Genomic DNA, 26,131 nt, shown 5'->3' on the forward strand with positions numbered 1-26,131 from the left:
ATGACGGAAGAACGATCCACGTTTCGCTCCGAGGAGACCTGCTGTTTTGACGACACTTTGGTAGCGGACAGGAGTATGCAGGAGTGATCTTGATGGTGTACGTTGATCAGCCCTGGTAGAGCAACGCTACTCTGTGAGGCAACTTCAAGATGATCAGGCTCGTCGGTAGCAGATTGAAGACTGGAGCAAATGGTGCATCGAGAGTTTGCCGTAGATGTCTATCAGCGCGAGTGTACCACAGGAGCAGCAGGACATCGATCAGGATGTGACGGTTGGAGCTGGCATCTCACGCACTGAACAAGTATTTGATAACTTTCGTTTAAACCGATTGGACTTCAGGCAGATTTTGACCTATGATGCCATTTAGGCATTACGTTTCATTTTTGAAAATGATGTGTCTTAATTGGTCAGTTTAACTGCGTAATTAGTCATGTGTGAACAGTTTGTTTATAAGGATGATAATTGCTCTTCGTCATCATATCGACAGGCAATAGGGTTGTGTGTAAATCTCGCTCTAGGCCATGCTCAGATTGAAAAGTTTAGTGGGTATTGTGAAGATGGCACTGAAACACCTTTTTCTAACTGGATGGAAGGATTCAATTTTATTATTGAACCTTTCCATTTCAATGATGAGGAGAAGGCTTGGGTTTTGGTGAGCAACCTTACGGGGTCAGCAAGAGAGGAGATTCTCTATTGTCTGTCTGACGAGAAGCGGAGGAGTTTCACAGAGATTGTAAAAGCTCTCCGTCTGTGTTTTAGTCGAGAGAATTCTCACTATTTGCGATGCTTGTTCTATAATCGTGTTCAACATGATAGTGAAGACTTGGCAGACTTCAGTAGGGCTCTCATGCGTCTTTATGCCAAATTGGTAGATGCTGCAGACGATGAGAAGGAAGCTGCGGCTCTGAGGCAGCTTAGGGATGAAGCTCTGTCAAATCAGTTTGTCAGTGGAACACGGGATGAGAGAGAACGAATTTTGTTAAGGCGTTTGCACATGAGAAATAGGGGAGGCCGATTTGAAGTGCTTAGGAGAGAAGCACTGTTAGTTCTCCGTGAAGACTGTATGCTAGAGGGAGATGGGCTGAAAACTGGGAGTGCTGATGCTGGAACACAAGGAGTGTTCACTGACCCGGTTGCTCAGCAGCTAGATCTTTCCTCAGATACAGCTGGACAGGAGAAGAAGGATATTTTGGATGGGGGATCGCAGATTCTGGGTTGCGTTGATGTAGATGAGGGTGGTGCAGAAATTGATGCTGGGGGACATGGACGTGAGTCATGTGATGAACAGGTTGATGCAAAGGATTTAGATGCTGGGGTGCTTCTAATTGCAAAACCTGTGGGAGAGGGTACCGAGAGGGGTCCCGAATTATCACATGAAGGTCAGGATGTTCAAAAGCATGCAAAAGTGCAGCCACTGAGCACTCACTTAGCGCCAAAGGAGCGGTCGATTCCAAAAGGGGAGAATATTTCTCATGGTGACATTGTTGTCAATAATGTAACAACAAGGGAGGCATGCATATCTAACTGTAACATGTGGAAGCATGGATGTCATGTTCAAGGAACGGTATGGGGGCCCTGGGAGTCCAATTGGAGACCGAATTTTCATGAAAGCTTGGTTGCTGCAGGTTAGAAATTCGTCCGTTCATGGAATTTGTTGTGAGTTGATTCGCTCACAGTGTATACGTTCATGACTGCAGCTGAAACTTGTGTACCATCTCAAGTAGCAATGGACTTAGGAACTATGCGCATTTAAGAGATGCAATATCAATGCGAGAAATGATTATCAATATAATATGGTAGTTTTAATTGATATGTGATCGATAAGAAGTTTTTAATGAGATATTGGAATAGTGATATGAAAGTATTTGAAATCACTATTACGTGGAAAAACGAAGGAACTATAATAGCTATTGTTTTAATTGTTTTGTTGGCAGCTGAACAACATGGCATTCTGACAATATTAGTGGTTGTTCAGTGAGTCAGAAACTTTTGATAATGAGAATAGTTGGTCAAAAATTCATGCTTTGAATGATCCCTTAATTTGTGTGAAGTTTTGTCAATGAGCAAATTGTCGACTGTGACGATATGACACATAAAGCGGGGAAGTTATCTTTATCATTCGCTTGCTAAAGCGGGGAAGCTCATATTTGTTATTAGTGAATTCTAACATTCCGTGACTTCACCTTGTTTTAACTGTTGCATTTCCTGATATGTGTTATATTGAGTAATTGAGAAATATTACTCTCAGAAAATAGATTATCATCATACGGGTCGTATGATATAATCGCGGGGAAGTTGTCGTGTTGTATGTACAATTTGCATAGTGTATTAAGAGACCTGTCTATGTATGTTGTGCCTAGATATAAATCTTAATTGATACAGACATTAATGTATGGTTTTATATACGACGCAGAACATGTTCTGTTGCGGCACGTTTGACGTTATTCTGGGCTTATATAGACCATTTTCTCGGAGAATCTGTACATAACTGACAATGTGGAACAACTGAGCTTTACATTGAAGCGGAACTGAAGATGACGTATTGATGTCTTATTCTCTTGGCCCGAACCTTTATGCCATGTATCTGAATTTGTATGATTTACTGTAAATTTGGAAGGTTCAAGAGTTTCAGCTTTTGGCAGATTTCAAAAATAATGTTCGATTTTGTAGTATTTCCGCGTTTGTATATTTGACTGGAAAAGCGGGGAACACACGCTTTCCTGAAACATATTTTTGTAATTATCTACTGTTAATCCGCTCAGTGTGGAATTGCTGTAAAGTGTAATGATTTGATGTGAAGAGCGGGGAATTTTTCGTTATGTATTATTGTGTGTAATGGTATGAAAATAATACGATGTAATTGGGATTATATAACACATGGTTGTGTTATATAATCGCGGGGAAGTTTGTGGTAAATGGAAATATGCGGTATGTTATTGTTGCGTCAATGCGTTGAGGCGCGTTGTGTCCATGCCAATGGCGCAGTGTGCGTGTGGTTGGCATGGGCACAACGCAACTTTTATTTTTCATGTGAATATAATGACGCAGATTTGATTGATTCTTGATTCTTCACTTTCACTTGAGAGAGAATGGACATACAAATGTATTCTCTATGAGCTCTGCTATGTTGAATAGTTGATAGGCCTGTATCTGTTATTCACTCTGTATTCGACATGTAGCTGAGGATAGTGCGGAGTTTAGACTGTCTATTTGATTTGCTCAATAAATCATTGCAATTTCAACTCATGGAGACTGTCATCGTCAGCGTCATCATTAACCCGGCTTACAACACAAAACATATTATTCACATGTAATTGCTAGCACTCACAATCATAATTTAGAATGCATATCCTTCTTCTGCACCCTTAAATGCTCTTTTAGTCCATCCTCATTTTGCTCCTTTTCCCCCTTTTTCTCTTTCCTCTTCATTTTCTCCATCCCCTCCTCCCCCTCCATCTTCTCCACAGCCTCACCCTCCTCTCCTTTTATCCTTACCAGTGTCCTCCACCAGGAAATAGAAAAGAGAAATTCAGTCATGGAGTAGATACAAATTGTAGTACGATGAAACAGAATACATAAAATACACATTGTAAATCATAACTTATAGAATGAATTCAACATTATATATATATATATATATATATATATATATATATATATATATATAAGTAACAAAGCTGCAACAAAGTTCATGCTGTATTCACCAACGGTTTATTTTGTTACTGTTCTCTCAGTATCAACACTTGAGAAAGGGCGGCGAGACGCCCGAAAATTTGTGTGAAGAAATAAACCGTTGGTGAATACAGCATGAACTTTGTTGCAGCTTTGTTACTTATCTTTTTATCTTGCCAACACGTGGACTACCTTATCAACATATATATATATATATATATATATATATATATATATATATATATTATATTTATTTATTCCGTCATATTTAAACAGGGTAGTCCCCTCAGTTTCACAACTGCTTTCCAGGGGAGCCCTGTGTACATATACATGATAGAAACATTGGATTACAATAGACTTCATTACAAAAAAAATCGTATACAAGTATAACACATACACACAAAACAATACAAGCTTTAAAAGATACTTTAGACCATGAAGACTGACTTAAAATGTATTCTGAATTCGGCATAGACAGAATGTATTATTTTAAAAAAAACTGTGTAATAGAAATTACTGTAATGACACACCAAAAATAAAAAAAACTGAGTTTAAAATACCATAAAAGGGGTTAATGGAACCAAAGAAGAAAAATCATTAAAAAAAACCCAACACAAACAGTTAAAAAAATGCACAATTGTTAAAACATTCAATAAATAACCATTATACCATAATAAATATTTGTTTAAAACATACATTTGTTTGAAATATACTAAGAAATAGAGTGGTAATGCATTTGGCAGTCCAACAGTGCTATTTATTCAGACCAAATTTTCGACGAATACATTCGTCGAAAATTTGGTCTGAATAAATAGCATTGTTGGACTCTCAAATGCATTACCACTCTATTTCTTCGCCTTTTCTATACTGGTACCAACACGCGGACTACAAGTATCACTATATTATATACTTGTATAATATATATATATATATATATATATATATATATATATATATATATATATATGTATACAGTATATATAATAAATCGATACAAATGAAAAATTATCCTCTGTGCAATGATTGACAGAAGATGTTACAGACAGAAACTTGGTGGGGAAGGGGATTTTGGTGGGCGTATCCAGGTAATCTGAAGAAAAGTAATATAAGTATTGTCAAATACATAGCACGCATTGAGTTATTCTTTCTGTAGATAAGTGATTGTCAGGATACTAAGAATCCCTATAAGTCGACCTGCACTTGCACTGCATAGTTCCCTTAAACCCCGGTCACACAGCGCTTTACGGCTTAATTACGACCAAAACACGTCAAAACGTGGTCGCTCGTGAAGCAGACGATGTTGTTCGCGTTGATGTCGAGTTCAAGACGAGCTACGGTCGATTTATAGACGTGGCAAAACGCGGGGAAAATCTGAACGGCGTCGGACGCGGTAAAAAGTTTTGAACTGCTCCAAATTTTATTCCGCGGACAACCACGGGCGGCACACGTGGTAAAGACGTGCAACACACGTGAAACACTGGTGGTAATCCGTGTTTCGGCGGTGATTAAAACTTGGGGAGACGCGGTAAAGACGCGAAAGTTTAGCAGTCTGTCACGGGCAGAGCACGGTCATCTGACGCGTGTTACGCGTTGGTATCTCTGGAAATAGCGTGTGTTTAGCGGCTTATCGCTGACAAATGGATTTTTCCGCGTACACACACATGGCTGGACGTGGTTAGCCGTGCTTAGGCAGTGCTTCAGCAGTGGAACAGCCGCCAACGGCCATACCCCATACAAAGCACGGCCAAACCAAAATTGACAACAACAACAAAAAAAAAACACCACTTACGACCACGTCCACCAGATTTTCATAACTTTTTGTACGTGATTTATACGTGGAGTGCTGTGTGACCGGGGCTTTACCGGGACTTTAAAATCACACAAACTGTTTCTTTAGAGCTTTCATTAATATCGAACAAGAGTCACAGAACTCTTTGAGTTCCACATGTTTGATGTGATTATTCGTTGCAACCATACCCCATGCAATGTAATTAGCCGAGATGATAGCGTTGTTAACTAACAATCTCTTCTCTCTCAGTAGATGCTTTGATTTGGCACAAAAATACAATGTATTAGTGATATATTTTTGGTTCATTATTTTGTCAGGTATAAATACAACCCGCCCCTACCCAAAAGATCAGTTTGAAATCAGTGCAAGACCAAAATATTTGTTCCAAAGATCGAATCATTTACTCTGATTCTATGTTGACACCGGAAAATCTTAAAAAAAAAAAAAAAAAAAAAAATATATATATATATATATATATATATATATATATATATATATATATGTATATATATAATATAAATCTGCATGTATGCCGATGTATGACCCGACAGGCGAGTAGGTTGTCATTATAGATTTAGAATGTGGTCGTTACCAATATCAGTATTTTAAAAACGTGAAAATTGTTATTTCTATTGCTTCCCTAATAAAGGTCAAATTTTGATTAAAAAAAAAATCTGTCATTCTATATATTACTGGAATCTAATAGTCAAAGCTTATACTTGGAAACGAATGGGAAGTGTGTGTGTGTGTGTATGTTGGTTGTGTACACTGATCTTGAACATTTGCTCAGTCGGGGGGGGGGGTCAACAACAACAGCAACGAAAAAAAAACATCGGGGAAAGTATATAAAGAAACATGATGATATGGCTTTAGATTCTACGACTGATTTCCCCACTCCGAAAACGAAAGACACTCCCTGTTTTCGAGCAGTTGGAAGAATGTATGAGAATTTTCAGTTTTTCTTTCAGTTCATGTTTTTCCTCTTTATCTTCATTTGGAGATGGGTAAAAAATCATAAGGCCTAAATACTTTTGCCTTTTCCATTAGTTCCTCGTTTAAAGTGAATGTAGAGGATCATGCAGATGGCATTTTATGAACGTATAACGTAAGATACCAGCATAATGTGTTCGGTATAGGCTGTCTGGTGTAGCTTGGGGAATCTACTTGTTTGTTTCATGGTGTTTGTGTAATAACTTTTGTTGTTAGTAGTTGTTGTTGTTGTTGTTGTTGTTGGGTGGTGTGGGTTTTTTTTGTGTGTGTATGTGTGTGTGTGTGTGTGCGTGTGTGTGTGTGAGTGCACGCGCGTGTGTGTGTGTCTGTGTCTGTGGGAAGACGACCGGGGTTCTGATCCACCCGCCAAGTGTGCTCCTTCACACCTATCTAAATCTAAGCTCAATTCAAATGCTGTGAATGAAACGTTTTAGGACTGTAAGGGAGCAGCGCGTTGGAGATGATCATAGAATTTCTCCTTCAACCATATCTCGTCCGAGTTTGATTGAAGATGACCAGGACTGGGCTAATATCAATCTCTGTCTTCCTTGCGTCGTGGAGCATCGCAATAGGTAAGAGAATTTCATTAAATTTCGCTTCTTGAAGGAACTCCGATGCGATGCTTGGCCAGCATGATAATTTTTCCCACCCATGCTCCAACTAAGATGATAATCTCGTTACTTTTTTCTCTTTTTTTTTGTGTGGCTTAGATAAAAAAAGGGGTTGTTAATTGAAGTTCACTTCAAGTTATATAATAATTGAATAATTGTAATTCATACATATTTTTTCGTTTTATAGGACCTAGCCACAAATTTATCCTCCTGTTATCATACATGCTAAATGTATTTCGATATATTCTCGGAATGTTGTCTGCATGCATTGGTTGTTAAATTGGGTTTGTTTGGCAAGCATCGGAGAAGGCTTCAATTGTTAGGAAAAGTGTTTCTTTATAAATGTATATGTATATCATTTCAATATACAAGCAAACTGGTCAATTAGAATTTCATAATGATGATTAAATATCATGAGGAAAGTAGAACCATTAGTATTACACCTATGTTATATAACCATACGCGGTATATTATGTCTGAAAGTGTATAATACAAAAAGCTGCAAAAGCTGCGTATTACAAGGTTGAATGGGTTACATTTAGCTATTTCACAGGTAACAAATCCTCTATTCATAATTCTGTCACTATGATAGAGTGACAGACAGAGCCCCATTTTAGTCGGTGTCAAAATAACGTTCTGGTGACTGGCGGCTTGAAATGTTTTCGCAGAAAGAGGGCCTCGCATACCAGTACATTGGTAAGAAAGGTGATTGTGTTACATCTCATGTCCTTGAGTCCTGCTGTTTATATCTTGGACAGAAAAGAAGAGGGAAAATAATTGTGTAACATGTGGAAGGGAAGTGTCAAACTTTTCTTAATCGCAGCTTAATGGTGACGGATATGATATTTGCAACACTGAAATAAAATGATGTATTGCCTTTATTGGTTGACATTAAAAGTTACCATGTAAACTTACGCAATGGGAAATAAAGATTATTCCTTCAATTTTAAAGCAACATGCTTTCACTTCATAAAATCAATTTCCAGTTTCACCCAAGCGCCTCTTATGGAAGGCCTACAAGTCACCAGTGTGATCATTTCTAGAGATACAGTATGGGAGCTCCCTTGTCTTATTTTATCAGAGCTAACATATCACTTTCTCTTAAAGAACCCATCCGCCCACCCCTCCCGGCGATAATTTCCAAAATAGGGGATGTTTCTATGTATGCTGACAGCAATCTGATAGAAACTTAACATTATTCTTTGCTTACTTGTATATCTATTTGTTTATCTATTCATTTATTTATTTATTTATTCATTTATTTATTTCCGTTTATTTCAACAGGGTAGCCCTTTCAGTTAAAAAAAATGCTCTACCAAGAGGCCCTGCACAATAAAAAGATACAAAAACATATATTCAAATACACAACGTTACAATCAAAACAAACGTACACATGTCAACCAGATAGCAAAAAAAAAAAGAAGATATGTAACAAAATTATACTATGAAAAGGAATACAGCAGGAGAAAGAAAGACAGAAACCAAGAGAAACATAGTACGCGAGTTAAAAAAACAAATACAACAACAACAACAACAACAACAACAACAGCAACAACAAAATAAATGGTGTGTCAGTTCCCGGTGTCACAGAAATAAACATATTGCACTCTATTTATCCTAACAAAAAATCACCATCAGGCTAAAAACTCGAGAGATAAAATTCTACTCTACTTTTTAAATACATGTATTGGGAAAGATGACAAAATTTGCGTACTATTTATATGAGGTAAGTCGTTCCAAAAAGTTTGACCCTTGATAATGCAAAGATTTCTTATGATATTCCGTATGAGGTGTATTGGTTTTTAGTGGGCAAGAGAGTGCATATCTATAGTTCGCAAAGTGACATTACAAAAAACGATTATTTCTTTTAAATACACTGGCACCATAATTATATCATTTATCAATTTATACATAATAAGATACGTTTGGTATTGCCTCCTTTGTATAATCGTTTGCCAATTTAATTGTCTTAAAAGTACCTCAATATAGGAAATCTAATCGCGCCTCTCGTGTATAGATAAGCATGCCCCTGTCTAGGCAAGATATTGAGTTCACTTATTGTTGATTGCAGAAGAATTATGATATTACATGACAACAAAAAAGAAATCCTTAAAACATCATGGCCGCCCTGATGTTTAGAATTTTTTACCCGATAACCTTAAACAATTAAAAGACAGCTTAAAGATAGTGAACTCAATATGTGTCCGAATACTAGAGCATGTTGCCATTATGTGTTGTTGGTGTTTTTCACAGCTATAGTTAAAGTAAGAGCTCCGAAGTGAACGTACACAACAAATATGAACACTAACACATATTCACAACTCATTTCCACGCACACACTTCACATTTTGCACAATGCGCCGCTGCACTTTTTTCTTCTTCTTCTTCTTTTTTTTTTTTTGCTCCTAATTTTTCCCTCTCTCTCTTTATCCCCACTCAGTGAGTGGAGACTTGAATATCATATTTTTACTATGTCGTATTTGTTTAGACAATGATTTCTGAGGCCATTATATACTCGTCAAACGTTTGCTGATGATGATGGTCTCCTGTATTTCTGTTACATCCAGAGTTGCTTGATTTGTCTTCTGAATGACAGATACACTGGATCCTATGTTTGCATGAGTATATATGCATAAGACAATGGCTGTTTGTTTTCATTTTGCATTATGTCAGAAAAATGTTGGATATTTCAATTAATCATTTATCTGTTTTAACTGTAAGATTCAAATTATACTGAGCTCAATTAGTTCGTTCAATTTACTCTGTATTTCATTTATGTATGAAAAAGAAATTCAGAAATAAAATAAAATCAGTCAGTATCAGGAAGCTTTGACTTTTTCTGTTTGCCGTCGAATCCCGAAATTCTGTCTCTAGAACTCCATGGATGCGTGGCTTCTGCAGCACGAGTCATCACCTCTCCGGGGTTTCCGGACCCCTACCCTGCCAACAGCCTGGAGGAGTGGACAGTAGTGGTCCCAGAGGGGTCGCAGGTGAGTTCTTCATTTGCGACTTTCTGCTTCTTACACAATGAAATAGATAAAACTATGGTGTTCATTAACGGGGAAAGGGGGGAAGAAAGAAAGAGAAGGGGAAGAGGAAACAGAAAACCTGGTAAAAGAAGGGAAAATTTTCATCATTGACATGATTGATGCCACATCAAAAGGCTTTGCGAAGTCTGTTATTATGAATCGCCAGTAACTCTCAAGAGTGCACAATGATTATCGATCGTAGCAGTTGTAGTGCTTATGGTAGTGGTGGTGTGCATGGTATAGTGGTGGTAATAGTAGCAATAAAAATGCTAGAGTTATAGTTGTAGTACACCGTATAAATTGATAAATAATAACCATTATTATTATTTGCAGTACCAGTGTGAGCATTTGAAGTCTGAAAGGGCCCAATCATTCAAATATGCACCACTTTGGCTACAGCAGACCTGCTATGTTTCCATTTCCATTATGTAGATAATATGTTAGGCCCAATAATTCTGACTTGGAGGTCACGAAGTCTTTGAAATTAAACTCCTAAGCACGAATTGTTGTAACAGGCTGTCATGTCAGTTCGAAAGGTCTCACTGGAATCGCCATGGGACACCCTCTCCGTCAATCACACCTCGCCGCTCCTCCAGGGGTCGTTCTTTGCCTACCTCCGCTCAAGCCCAATGGCATTCGTACTTCCCAGCGGGGTGACCACCATACGATTTTGCAGCGACACCATCACCCAAAATACAGCTGGCTTCGAGTTGGATATCGTCGAGGCGTTCGCCAACGGTATGAGCACCATGACTTTGACATGAAACTTAGTATGAGGTTATACACGATCTCGACTACAGGGCCCACTTCATAAAATACGTTAGGATAACAAGTCTTGCAAGACGAGTGATGAGCCGTAAATTCCCATAGCAACAGCCGATCAATTCTTATCGTTACCATGTCATTTGCCACTCTAACAAGAGTTGCTTTAGTATCAACTTCTTGTTTGAAATGGGACCAAGAAGGGAACCATGAGTAACAGCGGCCTATAAAATCTGGGCGGGACGGATAGATTGGTGGCGGCCACTGATTGGCTCAAACCATAATCCATTGTATAGTCGTGTGGTGAGGCCATGGTTGCACACGTTTTTGGCTTCACTGGCCCACCATAGGCGTTGCGTGGGCATGGGTTCACCGTCATAGTTGTTGCTGTTGTTGTTTTGTAATTCACAAATTACATATTCTTTTTTTTTAACAGTGTAAGGAGGTATGATAGGCTCCTTCATGAGCAGTCTTCTCTTAGATTAAATCAAGTTAAATCATCATCATAAGCAAAGGTAATACTTGGGGTGTGCCCTGCTAAGTCTCTGCAATGAAACCTGTTGATCCAATAAATTGTGAATGAGTGTAGATATCAGTAGCCGCATTACAAGGCAACACATGTATATTAAAAAGCTGCATATTTTCAACATTTTTCCCCTCTTGAGCAGATTCATCCATCACGGCTAATCTCACTGGTATGCTCCCATGTGAGTCCGGCCCGCAGTTCGTCAACGTCGAGGCACAATGTGACGGCGTGTTTGACTGCGCAGACCACTCGGACGAAAAGAACTGCGCCACTGGTAAGACTTTACGAAGTTTATGCACGCTTCACGGCTTCATGATTCTTTTTTCTTATTCGTTTGTTTGTTTTTTTTTCCGATTCACGGTAAAACATTTAAGAAAGATATCTACGATGAGAATACTAATATGAATGCGGAACAAAATGTGAGATAATGCACATTTCATCCTATTGTTAATCGCAGCTGTTCTTTTTTGGGAACAATTTTACTTTTGTTTTTCAATTGTAGTGGAGATTTCTCTTTGTAACATAGGCTGAGGTTTATTCAAATTTACTCTTCTGTCAGTTTCTGTTAGATTTCTGTTCGCTATGCAATAACTTTTGAGGACTGCGTTGCCGTTACATTATTGTCCCTAAGAGCTAATGTCGTAAAAATGCTCTTTGGCCTAATTTATTTTCGTCCTTAAACGAGTTAACTCATTAATGGTATGACTTCAACCATATACAGTGATGTACTGTGCACACCAACCGCTTACCAGCACTTCTTTAACATTCGCGGGAATGTCACAGGATATCGGAGTTAGGTTTCTTTTTGTGGGATGTAATTAATTTTGTTTGACTATCAAACAGTATGGTCAACAAACGCAAAAAAATTACAGGTTGATAAATGCACACACTTCAAAAAGTCTGGTGTTAAATATTAAACACCGAGCTGGTGTTAAATTTCCGGTGCTCATTGATGGTGTTAAATTAACACCTCCGGGTGTCATTTAAAAAATAAAATTGTTTTTCTTTATAGTTTCTTAGTTACTATATTTTTCTTGTTGACTTTGAACTTCAACAAGACAATCAAGAATTTTCCGATGAAGTAATTGATTTTTGAAAAAAAAAGGTGTGAACACATTTACACAATAGTAACAGCAGTTGTCGTGATCTCATATTGAAGCTAGACGGGTGTTATACCACTGACATTAACACCCGCGCAGTGTCAAAAATATCACCAGTTTCATATTTACCAGTCACAACCAGTGTCATATTTACACCACGAAGTGCCAGGTGAACACTTTTCAATACCATCACAACATTACTTTCAACACCTGTGGGTGTGGACCTCTATTGACACTTGATTGGTGTTAGATTTAACACAAATGGTGTTAAATCTAACACCGATGTTTTTGCAGTGCATGATTTCTGGTCCTCTTGAGTCAATCTGTATACATTCCAAAGTAGGCTATTATGGTGAAGCAAAAGGAAAAGTGTATATAGATGAAATCCTAAAGTGAAATATCCCAAATGTATTGTTGATGAATTATGTTGTCAATTTAGCATGTTGTCGTTAGAATGATTATAATCGCTCTCAGTTTCATACATTTAAAAAGGTCGGCGTATATTAGTATTACTTATGATATATTAAATGAATATGTAGGCCTATATATACATTACATATATATATATATATATATATATATATATATATATATATATACACACTCAGCAAAAAAAGTAAGTTCCCCCCTAACATTTTTGGATATATCTCAAAAAGTATTTTACGGATGTTCATAATTCGAACGGGAATGGATAGGGAATTTAATTACTCATAACATGAATGGCATATCATTGCCACCAGATATCATTATTGGTTTAAAAAATCGCATTTTATGTCAAAATGCATGGGAAAAAAGTTGCACTTTAGGCCATAGGAAGCGTATTGTATACATTTCCTATGTAAGTTAATGATCTTTTTAAATTGTGTAGTTCTCAGGAATTTCTTCAGGTACAATGTGCTTCCCTATTAAACAGATGTTATGCATACTTTTTGAACAATAGGCCTTCTCAATATGAAAATATTGGTAGAAGCCATGTGATTTGTAATTCCAATTTAGGTTGATCACATTAATGTGCCTGTGGGCATTTTGCATCATGCCCTCAAGTTGTAGATTAGTTTGCTGAGGGAAATGGCATCGAACGTATGGAGTGGCCTGCAAGATCCCCTGACTGTAATCCAGTAGAGAATCTTTGGGATATCATTAAGTGGAAAGCGAGCAAGAAGTTGAAAGATGACGCTTCACTGCAAGAATTTCAGCGCATCTTGCAGAGAGCATGGGCCAACATTGAGCAGCGCCAAGAACAAACTTTAGTTAACAGTATGAGGAGGAGATGACGGCTGGTCATTGCGGGTGGTGGACATATCAATTATCAAATACTTCACTATATGCTCATGAAAAGAAAGAGATAGAGAAATATGCAATAACCCATGCTTAAATGTTCAGAATCATGAGTGATTGTCTAATTATTTGTGTAAAAGTCATTACAAATCACTAAAGTGCAACTTTTGTTTCCATGCATTTTGACATAAAATGCATTTTTTCACACCAATAATGATATCTGGTGGCAATGTTTTGCCACTCATGTTATGAGTAATAAAATTCTTTATCCATTTCCGTTTGAATTATGAAAATCGGTTGAATACTTTTTGAGATATATCCACAAATGCTAGGAGGAACTTACTTTTTTTGCTGAGTGTGTAGTATATATATATATCTATATTTTTTTTTTTTTTGGACCAAAAATCAGTTTGGTAGGACACAATATTTTAACATTGTAGTGAACGTATAATAATGTTGACCTGAACTTGAAAAGTTATGTACCGAAAGATCATGATCCAGTATTTACGCACAGTTTTATTATAAAGTCATGAGTTATCAAGGCCTGTTGCGAGTGCATTTTTGTGTTGGAATGTGGGCTAGTGTCAGCGTACTGCTTTACATAATCTTTTAATCCTTTTTTTAGGTCTACATTGTATTCACATTTATTTAGTAAATGCCTATGTTTCTCCATAAGATTTCGCAGCTTGCTCGCACAAGATCATCATTGTAACTTGACCGTCATCATAATGTTAAACTAATCGTCATTTTATCGTCAACATAGTCAATATTATCGTCATCGTCATTGTTCATAATGTTATGATAAGCATTATATTCTGTCGCCAACATTAAGTCAAAGGGAATTTTAGATTTTCGCGGCACGGACTTTCAGAGGAAATTCAAACGTGTTCTCAAAATCGCTCCACTTATTATCTCCCGTCGTCTGAGTTTAGTTCTGGGCCATTTCTGCATCCGCTCAATTCACGACGCAGAGAGCTACTTTATGCAATGATCATATCATTGGGGCGCCATTTTTACTTTTCATAGGCTGCGTCCTCGCATACTAGTAATCTGACCACTGATCTATAGCTATACTTCGCAACACGACGCAGGGAGAGAAGAGAACGGCCAACCCATCGAATCGTCGTCTAAACGTTCGCGTCGCAAAACAAAGCTCCCTATTATCATAAATCTTGTACTGCTGCCATCCTTATAGTTATTTTCATCGCCAACAATCGACATCTCTATCATACTTTGACTAGAAGTGTCGTAATTTTCATATAACAGGAAGATGCGGAGCGGACGCATATACCTGCAGAGGATACAGTGATTTTTGTATCCCGGACGCTCGGCTGTGTGATGGATGGACGGATTGTCCGTCCGGCGATGACGAAGTGATGTGCAGTAAGTTAAAGGGGAAATAAACCCGAGTATAATTATATGTAGATTCGGTGCCGCCATTTCTGGATAAGAAGAATACTGCAGTTCATGACGTCACGTATATGTAGGCCTATAACGATACAAAGAAAATATAAAGATAATTCCACAATACGAATTTCGTTTTTCATGATAAGTACACGTTCCCTTGAGTGATATTATTATTATCATTGTTATTATTATCATTATTATTATCATGTTATTTCCCCCGCTTTCTGAAGGAGGCATGTCAAAGCGTTCTCTTATTATGCTAGAAAAGCGAAATTTTTTATGTTGAATTCTAATTCAAAATTGCATGAAAAATAACACAAATGTACGCTTATATTAGTATGTTCATCACTGCGCCCACACGTCTTATAACAAAATATGCATAATATACGCATTGGAAAGAACGAAGTGTAGAAATCACAGACACCTATTCAACGATCATTTCTTCTATCAGTCGAATTTTCCTGTCATCAATTTACTGACCAATGTGTTCGTGTTTGTTTATTTTTTCTTTTCGTGTCTCGTTTTTTTTTTTCTGTAAGCTACCCTTAAATGTCCTTTGGGTTGCTCATGCGGGGAGTCCGTCTTCACTGGGCGGTTCGGACCGGAGCAACCGCAGTGCAGCGGCGCGGACTGGCTCCCTTTCTGGGTAAACTGTACCACCGGCTGGGACGAAGATTACACCAGAAACACTTCCAGGAAAGCAATCCTCTTGTGAGATATTATATTACGTGAAAATCACAGTTTTCCATCTCAAAGTGTTAACGTCTCAAAGTATGTGCTACTGCAAAACATGGTGAATTTCTCATTGAAAATGTCCAGCATTAGATTTTGTTACCGTATTACACATATTTATGTTATCATACCAAAGAGAAACCCCCTCCCCTTTCCCGGTATCCAGCATTTGTAGTTTCCAATCAAACCAGTACGAAGGACACTATAACTGCCAATAGAATGTCCTGTACATTAAGCAATTATCCAGATCTAAATAAATTATGTGTATTTATTAACCGATAGAAATATAACATAATTATTTGAGTTATTATTCACGTGTAAATCATTACCATCTGATCTTCCAGAGATATGTAAATATTTCTGTAGGTTGTTGCTGTATTTCTTGTTTATAATATTGACTTTGCAAGGCTATCTATCTTATTTGATGTTGCATCTTAACCTATATGTTTACACAGTGAAAGAAAGTATATTTGCTCGTTGATATATTCTAAAAACCGACAATTAAATAAACGTCCCGTGGTCCTTCTCTCATCTCGTTAATCTCTCGTTATAACTGTCAGGAATCTAAAAGGAGCACCAATCAACGAGCTTCACCCTGGAGTGTTTGTTGGACTTAGGAACGTTCACACAATGTAAGTTTCCCAACGAGTTTCTGCCGTACAAAATATACATTGCCGGTGTTCGAATGTAAACATTACAAGTGACTGCCGTCATAACGAAGTCCTCGGGACCGGCAGTTTTCTTTGGACACATCGAAATTTCATTAAATCCGAAAAAAAAATAAAGCATACATAGCTTTAAGCCTAAATTTATTATCATAGACAATAATTTGGGGCCTACAAAATTTTGCTTTGTTGCAACGAGGGTTTCGTTCCAAACAGATTCGTTATAACGGGAGTGCACTTTATATTATTATCACTGCAGATTCTCACATGACAATAACTGCGTGACAGCAAGATTCTCTCATCTCGGAGATAAAAAAAAAAAGAGTGTGAATGAATTAGAAAGTTCTGGAGAACAGCGATGATTGAACTATAAACACAACATTTTGCAGGTTTCTTTTTACTTTTTTGTTCTTCGATTTGCGGAGTAAGACATGTTAACCCCAAAAGATACAATCATTAAAAAAAACTGCCTCATACACATGAAAGGTACGGTTCAGCCTACAGTTCCCCATGTTGTTTGATTATCCAAACGACAGTATAATTCAGTTCGAAATGAAATGTCTTTAAGCTTTTCAATAATCATCATCACCAGAAAATGAAAAAGAGATGGTATGTAAACATGTTGATGGTGTCACCAGAGTTGATTTTAGTCATCCCGAAATATAATACCATATCTTGGTCATTATCCTTTATACGATGATTAGTGTGTAGTATTACTATTCAACCCACCATTAATTGTTGGTGTTCTCAAGATCTCATTGGTGTATAGTACATGTATTATCAATATTATCATAAGACAGTGTCGTTATCATTATCAATGTCATAGGTAGTATATTGTACGTATTGATGATAATCATTAAGCTGGCTTTCAGCCTATCGACAAATTTTCTCTGCAGCGACATAATCTTTACGTTCATAATCACACACAGGGGACCTGTACATGAATCACCTGCCGAGAGAGCTCATTCTAAGGTTTTATACCACTCTGTGATTTTCTTATCCAAACTTCTCACACAGCGATATCTCATCTGCTAACTTGACTCGTTTTCCACCGGGAATGTTCGACGGATTGGATCGAGTGGTGAAAATGTAAGTTAACCGATCAGTCGAAATTTAAGGTGCTCTGGAGCTGAAGGGGTCTTTGCTAGCCAAAATGAAGGGAAAAAAAGAGAAAAAAAGAAAACCTATAGTATACCCTGACACGCACAGCACAAATTCGTCAAGGAAGGCAAAGTACAAACCGAATCGCTTGATTTCCTGCGTAGCGTTTTATGATTATGTTCCACATATGACATGTTTGTGTTCCGCATCAATCGGTTTGTTTGTTTGTTTGTTTGTTTTTTACAAAGTCTAGCATCAGAAATAGGAAGGAACAAAGGAACATCATAGGTCACAGAATAAACTTTATACGTATACATCAAGGAGTTACCAAAGAGATGTGTAGAGCGATAGAAAGAGCCAGAAAAGGAGATAATTACACAGAAGAAATCATTTCATAATGCACTCAGTCCATCACAGTTGTACATATATCTCAACAGCTGAAAGTATTTCACTTTTTTTTTCACAATGTGCATGTCCTCTCTGTCTGTCTGTCTGTCTGTCTCCCTTTCTCTCCCCCCCCCCCCCCCTATCTTTCTCTCCTGCCCATTTAGGGAAATACTCAGTTAAACGAGGTTAACACATACTAGAAAGCCGAATCATGGTATACTGGTGTATTCCTTTTGTTTCATTTCAATTAATAGCATCGCCGATAATAACAGCCTTACTTATCTAGAGCGGGGAGCGTTCCTTCACTTGTACAACCTGCGTCTTTTGTAAGTATTACTCTTCGATTTGCCTCTCTCTCTCTCCCTCTCTCTCTCTCTGTTGTCATATTTCTTTTGCAAACATTTTCTTGTTTGAATTATATTTTGCTCCTGACTTCAATCACATATACATTCATGACCCCTTGATGTAGAAGTTATTTTTCGATGAAAGCAATGGAATTTACTTAACCCCTCATTATATTTATAGGCAATGTAAAAGGGAGAAAGAAAACGTCATTTATTTTAAATTATTCCTTTTTATGTAGCGTCCTGTGCGCACCTCTAAGTTGCCATGTTATAAAAGTCATGTGACTTCGATATCATTATGTTGTGTAAATCTTTGCAGTTGCTTGGTTCACAAAGACCAAAAAAATTTTCCTTACAGGGCGGCGAAGAATATGTCTAGATAAAATACACCTAGAGAGATACGCCTCCGAAATTTTTTCTGGTGAATGATTAAGGATAACGCGTAAGAATGTAACCTCGAAGTGGACATGTCCAATTATATAGTTATATATAGTTATATTATAGTTTTTCACTCTTCTACCTCTCTATATTTTGACAATAGTCGATAAGCGTCTGTGAAACACAACTTTTAACCGGTTACAGCTCGTTATTCCGAAGGTTCGTTATTCCGAGGCTCTTTAGTCCGAAGATTCGTTATTCCGAAGGTTCATTGTTCCGAAATTCATTTTCGGATTAACGATTCTTCGGAATAACGAACCTTCGGAATAACGCCACAAATGTTCGGATTAACGGACCCTTTTTCATTTTCGGATTACGAACCTCTAGGTATAGGGAATGTGTGTGTTTCGGAATAACGACCCTTCGGAATAACGAACCTTCGGAATAGAGAACAGCACCCCTTTTAACCATGCCGTATCTCTTCTAATACTCTCTATACAGATATCTTGGTTTGAACAAAATTGCACGACTTGACGACGGATGTTTTCTGAATCTGCACAACCTATTCTTTATGTAAGGACATTTCGCATTTTTACTGGAAAAAGCTAAAAGGAGGATGTAAATGCGAAACATTCAGAGTTTTCAAATGGCATTCAGACACCTATACGATATTGCGGGAGTCCGTTTTCTATGTTTCTTTTAGATGTCTCGTCTTTGCCTCACTTCATTCAATCGCTATGAGATGGTCCTTTTAGCGTAACATGAAACTAGCATTGTGCATAATGTGGTGAATAGATATACAGTATACATTATATATTAATATAGACACACACACACACATTGTATATATATACGTATTAGAACAAGTTCACGCGGTTGACTGCAGGTTCATCCGTATTTATTGCAATAAATACGGATGAACCTGCAGTCAACCGCGTGAACTTGTTCCAATACTTCTGTCTAAAGCTCTTCCCTTGAGGATATCGAGCACTCTTCGTAGAAGGATAGATTCACCAAGTGTATATGATTACATAATTGGGAGAAAATAATCATACCTATTTTTCATATTAACTTTGGGATCATGATTATCATCAATGGTATCCTGTTCCTTCAGGAATGTGAATACATACTATCAAAAATAGCGCATTTTATGTCTGTATTAAGTATATATCCCCTATATATACTGTATATATATATATATATATATATAATATATATATATATATATATATATATATATATATATACATATACGTATTATAGGCAGAGAATCTAGCAGTGGTGATATTGATTTTGTCGAGTATTGAAACGAAAAAGAATCGAAATTTTAGAAACTGAGTAGCATTTTCACCTATACGATATTGGTGCACATTTAACATGCCAAGGGTCAATAGAATCAAATAATATACTATATGACAATTATGATTTCCCTTATACCGTTGCGTAAAACCATCTCACAATTTGCCTTATTTGTGTCTTATCTCGTCTTTTCTTATACCGCCATTTAGAGGCATGGAAAACAATAGTTTATCAGCCATTAGACCGGGCACTTTTGCCGATTTGGGACAGTCGCTGGAACGCCTGTAAGTATATATCATAATGCTTGTTTAAAACTTTCCGTTCTCAGTGCAATGCTCAAAAAGCACGCTCAAAAAAGCACGCCCTTCGCACAATTACTTCCCACTCAGTGAGTGGCAAGATTTTCTTTATGTATCTCTTCGTTGTGCCCTTTGCACAATTACCCCCCACTCAGTGAGTGGCAAGATTTTCTTTATGTATCTCTTTACCTGGGGCCATCTTCCTCGTCAAGCTTAGCTTATGATGATGGTCCCCTGCATTTCATTTTTATCATTTCCTATTGCTTCCTTTCATATGATATTCGTTCTTGAAAAAAGAAAAGAAAAAAGAAAATGTATGTAAGATCCAAACGTTACGAATATTAGCTGTGTAAATGACTATGTAAGTATTTTGTTGATTTGTGGATTTGTATTGATTTTGAAATGCAGAAATAAAAACTGAACTGAACTGAACTGAACTGAAAAGGAAAGTTATCAAACCGTTGCCCGCAACGCAAAAAAGACACAGTAATCAAACCATGATTGCACAGATCAGTCAATAAAACATAGAAAAAATAAAAGTGGAACAGAATGTTTATCAATATTGGTACAGCAATTGTTATTACGGTTCGTTGTGCAGGCCCGTAAAGGGGGGGGGGGGGGGGGGGGGGTGGTGGTTTCAGGAGGTTTCGCGGACCCCCCCCCCCCCTCCCCCTTGAAATAAAAAAGTGAAAGCGGGCTTGTAGTGGCACAAGAAAAGATGAAGCCTTTTCGTAACCAGGAAGTGGCACGAGAAAGGACAAATTGCACGGGGATCTTATTTTTGGTTATTCCTCTTTTTGCCTCTCACTTGATTAAACCCGGAAGTGGTCCACTTTTTCTAATTCTGAACCCCCCCCCCCCCAAAAAAAAGTCCTAGTTACGGGCCTGGTTGTGAAGGTAGGGTGAGAAGCATACAATGTATTTCAAAGTCAATGTTCATCCAGGTCTGTTCTGAGAAAGAAACATTAAGCTGTCTGTGAAAGATATACAAAGGGGCCCATGCTTCATTACCAAGTTATATCGTTTATGCTCACTCCATTACCATGATTGCAATTGAAATGTAAACTTGACTTATGTGTAATGTACCGTCGTTGATTTCGAACATTTACCACAAACTTTCAAATTACGATTGGACAGAATGGGTGATCTCCCGTTCTCATACCTGTTCTTATGCACCTTCTGGACGAATCTGAAACAATAAGGTTTATCACATCTTTACCACAACTGAAAACTGTTTCACTCAAGCCAGAGCACTAATTTGCCATGTTTCATCCAGAGTAATTATGACATTCATTACTTGGCTGTAATAATTTAACGCGATGTACACGATGTGTCGTGTGCATTTACGCAATCGCACATTACAAGGTGGTAATCTATATGGACTAGATTTGAACTTCCTTGCTGTGTAAATTCCGCCAATATGTTCTTTGTATTGCGACTATCTGCCAATTTAAAGTTGCAAGGATCTTGTTGAGAGTAACCGGTTTCTCTTCTATCCCTCATAAAAAATATCAGAGTTTTGCCGGCTAACAACATCACGTCTATCAACAGCTCACTATTTGACGGAATAAGAGAGAAACTTTTGCTCGTGTAAGTAAATTCAAAGTGTCTTTTTTCCCTATACACAGTCTCTTTCTCCCTTTCATTCTTCACATCTTTTTTCTTTTTTACGGTGTATGCGTCTGGTTGAAAGAAATAATCGCCTTCCAACAGCTGAAAAAACCTCAACGCGTTTAAACCGTTATCAAATAAATATCCTTCATTCACGTATTTCATTTCCATTTATTTTGCACGTCTATCACCATTCGCAACAAAACAGGACGCAATTTCCCAGCAAAATAACAAAGAGAAATGATACATTCAATCTGGAATTAAGGTAAGTAAAATTGCCTTAGAAAATACGCCTACAGTGGTTACAGAGCTTGATGTAATCAGTATATCAATCATCAGACAGCACTTCTGGAGTGGCATAGATGAAGCTGCTACCATGATGTGTAATTGGAACGACAAGGAATTATATATGCGGGAATCCTAAATGTTATTTTCATGTCAACTGACTTGTTTATCTTACACGCTAAGATACACCGTAAGATACACGCTAAGAATGAATTTATCCATCTAATTCACATCTTTGTAAATTTTACTTATATCCTCGAGGATGAGCTAACTTCGACGATAAGCTCTATGGGGCGCCAAGTGTCGCACGTTCGATTTTGTAACGAAATCGACCGTGCGACACTTGGCGCCCCATAGAGCTTATCCTCGAGGTTAAAGGCCACCGCCTGAATGTAACTAATGATATCGTTAACATGGTGCGATAAGCAAGGGAAAGATAAAGCAATGAAATAACTGTCACATCGACAATGAAGGCAATGCTGGCGAATTCAGATCTATTCGTAGCGGATTTTTTGCCTTTTTCTAATGAGTCCAATTACTGTTGTCAGCTGCTTTTCATTCCATGTGGTGTAAATATTTTCAAAATATAAAGAAAAGCCTAACATGACGTTTTCGTTCCTTCCAAAACAGGTGTTGAACATTGTATGCGCCTTGGTTTTATGCATGATCCTGCGGTACTCCTTGCATCTGTGTGAATTGCAAATGCTGCTTTGTCCTTGAAAAAGTCATAAACTGAAGATCTTTTACATTGTCTTTTGTTCCTTAATATCAAACAGGAGCTTCGAAGATAATCCTTTGTCTACTATCGTGCCGGGAACATTTCAGAATCTGTCGAGGCTCACTGACTTGTAAGTTTTTGTATTCTTTCTAAAGTTCTTGACCCCCCCCCCCCCCCAAGAAAAAAGGATGGTTTTTCAGATGATTTCAATCCATTTTCCGCTTTCTGAAAAAAATGTAATTGTTCATATTCAACAGAGGTATTTACGTGTTTTCACAGCTGGCCAAGAAGCTTCTATTCGTGTATCTGAAATAAGATTCAATGCAAATTAAGATCTTATATTTGCATAAATAAAATGTTCATGTTGTAAACAGACAAACAGTTAACAACAGACATGAAGAAAATGACGAAGAGGGGTTATCGAACATTTGAATAAATCTGCCAAAACGGGAAAGTTGGCGATAAAATGATTTTGAACCTATCTCTCACCATTCATCCCAACATAGATATCTGCTTCTTCGCCCACGTACTCCACTTCGTCTGTACCCAGAAATATATGATGGTCTTGATAGCCTTCAATCATTGTAAGTACACACAAACAAAAGTATATATTATATGATTTTGCATATCATATATCATATGGATAATCATATATCATATACATATGGGGGCGCAGTGGCATAATAGATAAGACCCGAGTTCGATACCCGCCAAGCGCTTACTTCCTTGGACAAGACGTTTTTACCCACTATCTTGTATGTCCCTCTCGACCCAGGTGTATAAATGGGTACCTGGCAACGCTGGGGAAATGATAATGGCAGGGCCTATCATTATTATTATTATTATTATTATCCTTATTATTATTAATATCATTGTTATTATTGTTATTAATAATATTATTATTATCATTATCATAATTGTTATTATTATCAATATCATTATTATTATCATTATTTTATATACCAATCTTATGAACGCGCTTAAAATCAAATCGCCTTGTTACATCCATGGAGCTACAGCTCCATTTAACATTTTACATCTCTCACCATCTTAGACAGAAATCTTTTCTCAAGGACATGGACTCGATGACACCAGATTGATACTATCAAATATAACGTGGTGAAAGTACATTATATATAATACATATATATATATATATATATACAGATACAAGATATGACAACAAGTTAATATCATATTTGACGCGTAGGATATTAATTTAGTAGGTAAGGGGGTTAAAGGGGCTGTACAGTACTGGTTGAGGTGATGATTCATGTTTTTTTACATTCCTAAGTGAGATAATGAGAAACCTCTTACGAAATATGAAAGGGCATGTAATAAGAAGGATTCAATGCTTATTTGATGAAAATTGGTTTTCAAATAGCTGAGATATCCAAAAAAAAAGTGATGATAATAAAAGTCTATACAGGCCACAACTCTACTAGGATATCTGTGTTTCACCTTGTTTTTGGATATCTCGGCCACCTCAAAACCGATTTCATCAAATAAACTTTTGATACCCCTTAGAATTGCATGCTCTTTAACATCTCATTGAGTGGTTTCTGAATATCTCGCAAGATGTTAAAAGCTAAATCCTCATTTCGACCAGGGGCCGATTGCATAACATTTACCGTTGAATTTCAATGGTAATTACCGTCAAAATTAGGCATCACAGCCAATCAGCATCAAGGATTATAAAATTTACCGCTAATTTGAAGACTTACCGCTAGAAAAAAGCGGTAAGTCCAGCGGTAATGGTTTTGTGCAACAGGGCCCAGAACTGTACACACCCTTTAACATCAACTTAGAGATTTATAAATGACATGATATCATGAGTTGATAATTGGTGAACGAATTTTCCCCAAATCATGGAGCAACAATCCAGGAATCATCAAAGACAAAATAACCTATTTCTATCTTTTTAGAATATACAGCCTTAACCATCATTCGTACTTTTCTAGTTGGGTGTGCGTGTGTGTATGTGTGTGTGTTTGCATTTCAAAATACATTGTTCTGCGTCATCTTCGTGGTCTCCAGATTTGTGTACGACCCTCGACTGTGCTGCATCGCCCCCTCGGGGGTCGAATGCATTGAGCGGGAGCCTCCTGAACCCCTTTTCACCTGCCGCATGACATTCCTGCACAACGCCGCCATCAAGTTCTTTATGTGGCTTCTCGGATTCGCTGCCTTGGTCGGCAACACGATCGTGATCGTCTCTCGGCTGCGCATCAGACACACCAGCACCATCTCCCACGTCCAGTCCATCCTCATTTCTAACCTCGCCGTATCCGACTTCATCATGGGTCTGTATATGCTTATCCTGGCTGCCAGTGATGTCTACATCGGTGAGTCCTACTTCTGGGAGGATCGGTCCCACGAGTGGCGAACGAGCGGCACGTGTCGCTTCGCTGGCTTCCTCTCCTTCCTGAGCTGCGAGACGTCCGTCTTCCTCATCACCGTCATCAGCGTCGACCGCTTCATCTGCATCGTTTTCCCCTACACCAAGAAGCGACTGACGGTCCGGTCATCCCACGTGCTGACGGCCGCTGTTTGGTTGCTGGCCCTGATCCTCAGCTTCACGTCCGTTCTTCTCTCCGTTCTCGACCCGGATGCCTACGATCTCAGCGACGTCTGTGTCGGGCTTCCACTTATCAGGAAAAACACCGACTTCATGTCGACACTCGACAACGAGACCCTCACTAGTATCGGCATTAAGCAGAGCAAGATCATCGCCGCCTCGTCGGCGTCGACTTGGCAGTTCTCCACTGCGATCTTTCTCGGCGTTAATCTCATCTGCTTCACCGTTACCGTCGCCGTGTACATCGCCGTATTCATCAAAGTCCGCCGTGCCTCGTCCACCATCGGCCGCAAGAAGTACTCCTCCAATGAGGTCAAAATGGCCATCAAGCTCTCCCTCATCGTGGCAACCGATTTCTTTTGCTGGATGCCCATCATCATCCTGGGGATCGCTGTCCAGGCCAATGATGTCTACGTGTCGCCCAACCTGTACGCCTGGCTGGTTGCTTTCGTTCTCCCCATCAACTCGGCTATCAACCCTTTCCTCTACACACTGGTTGACAGATACGCGGATAAACTGAAGTCCTCCATCGGTGGATCCTCTGAGTCAGGTAACCAGTCCACTCTCTAG

General features: G+C 38.1%; 1 protein-coding gene across 1 annotated transcript; it reads left to right on the forward strand.

Annotated features, from left to right (window-relative positions):
- Positions 1-26,131, forward strand: LOC139721836 (uncharacterized). Its single transcript, XM_071633157.1, has 16 exons — positions 1-73; positions 1,167-1,379; positions 9,937-10,052; positions 10,607-10,829; positions 11,522-11,653; positions 15,024-15,140; positions 15,704-15,875; positions 16,457-16,528; positions 17,579-17,650; positions 18,304-18,375; positions 19,273-19,344; positions 20,280-20,354; positions 21,885-21,959; positions 23,042-23,113; positions 23,490-23,567; positions 25,021-26,131. Exons 1-16 carry the CDS (start codon positions 1-3, stop codon positions 26,129-26,131), a joined length of 2,745 nt encoding a protein of 914 aa, XP_071489258.1.

Source organism: Diadema antillarum, unplaced genomic scaffold (genome assembly GCF_040938485.1).
Source record: "Diadema antillarum isolate AM-2024a unplaced genomic scaffold, OU_Dant_1.0 scf00000014, whole genome shotgun sequence".
In the NCBI taxonomy this organism is placed as follows: domain Eukaryota; kingdom Metazoa; phylum Echinodermata; class Echinoidea; order Diadematoida; family Diadematidae; genus Diadema; species Diadema antillarum.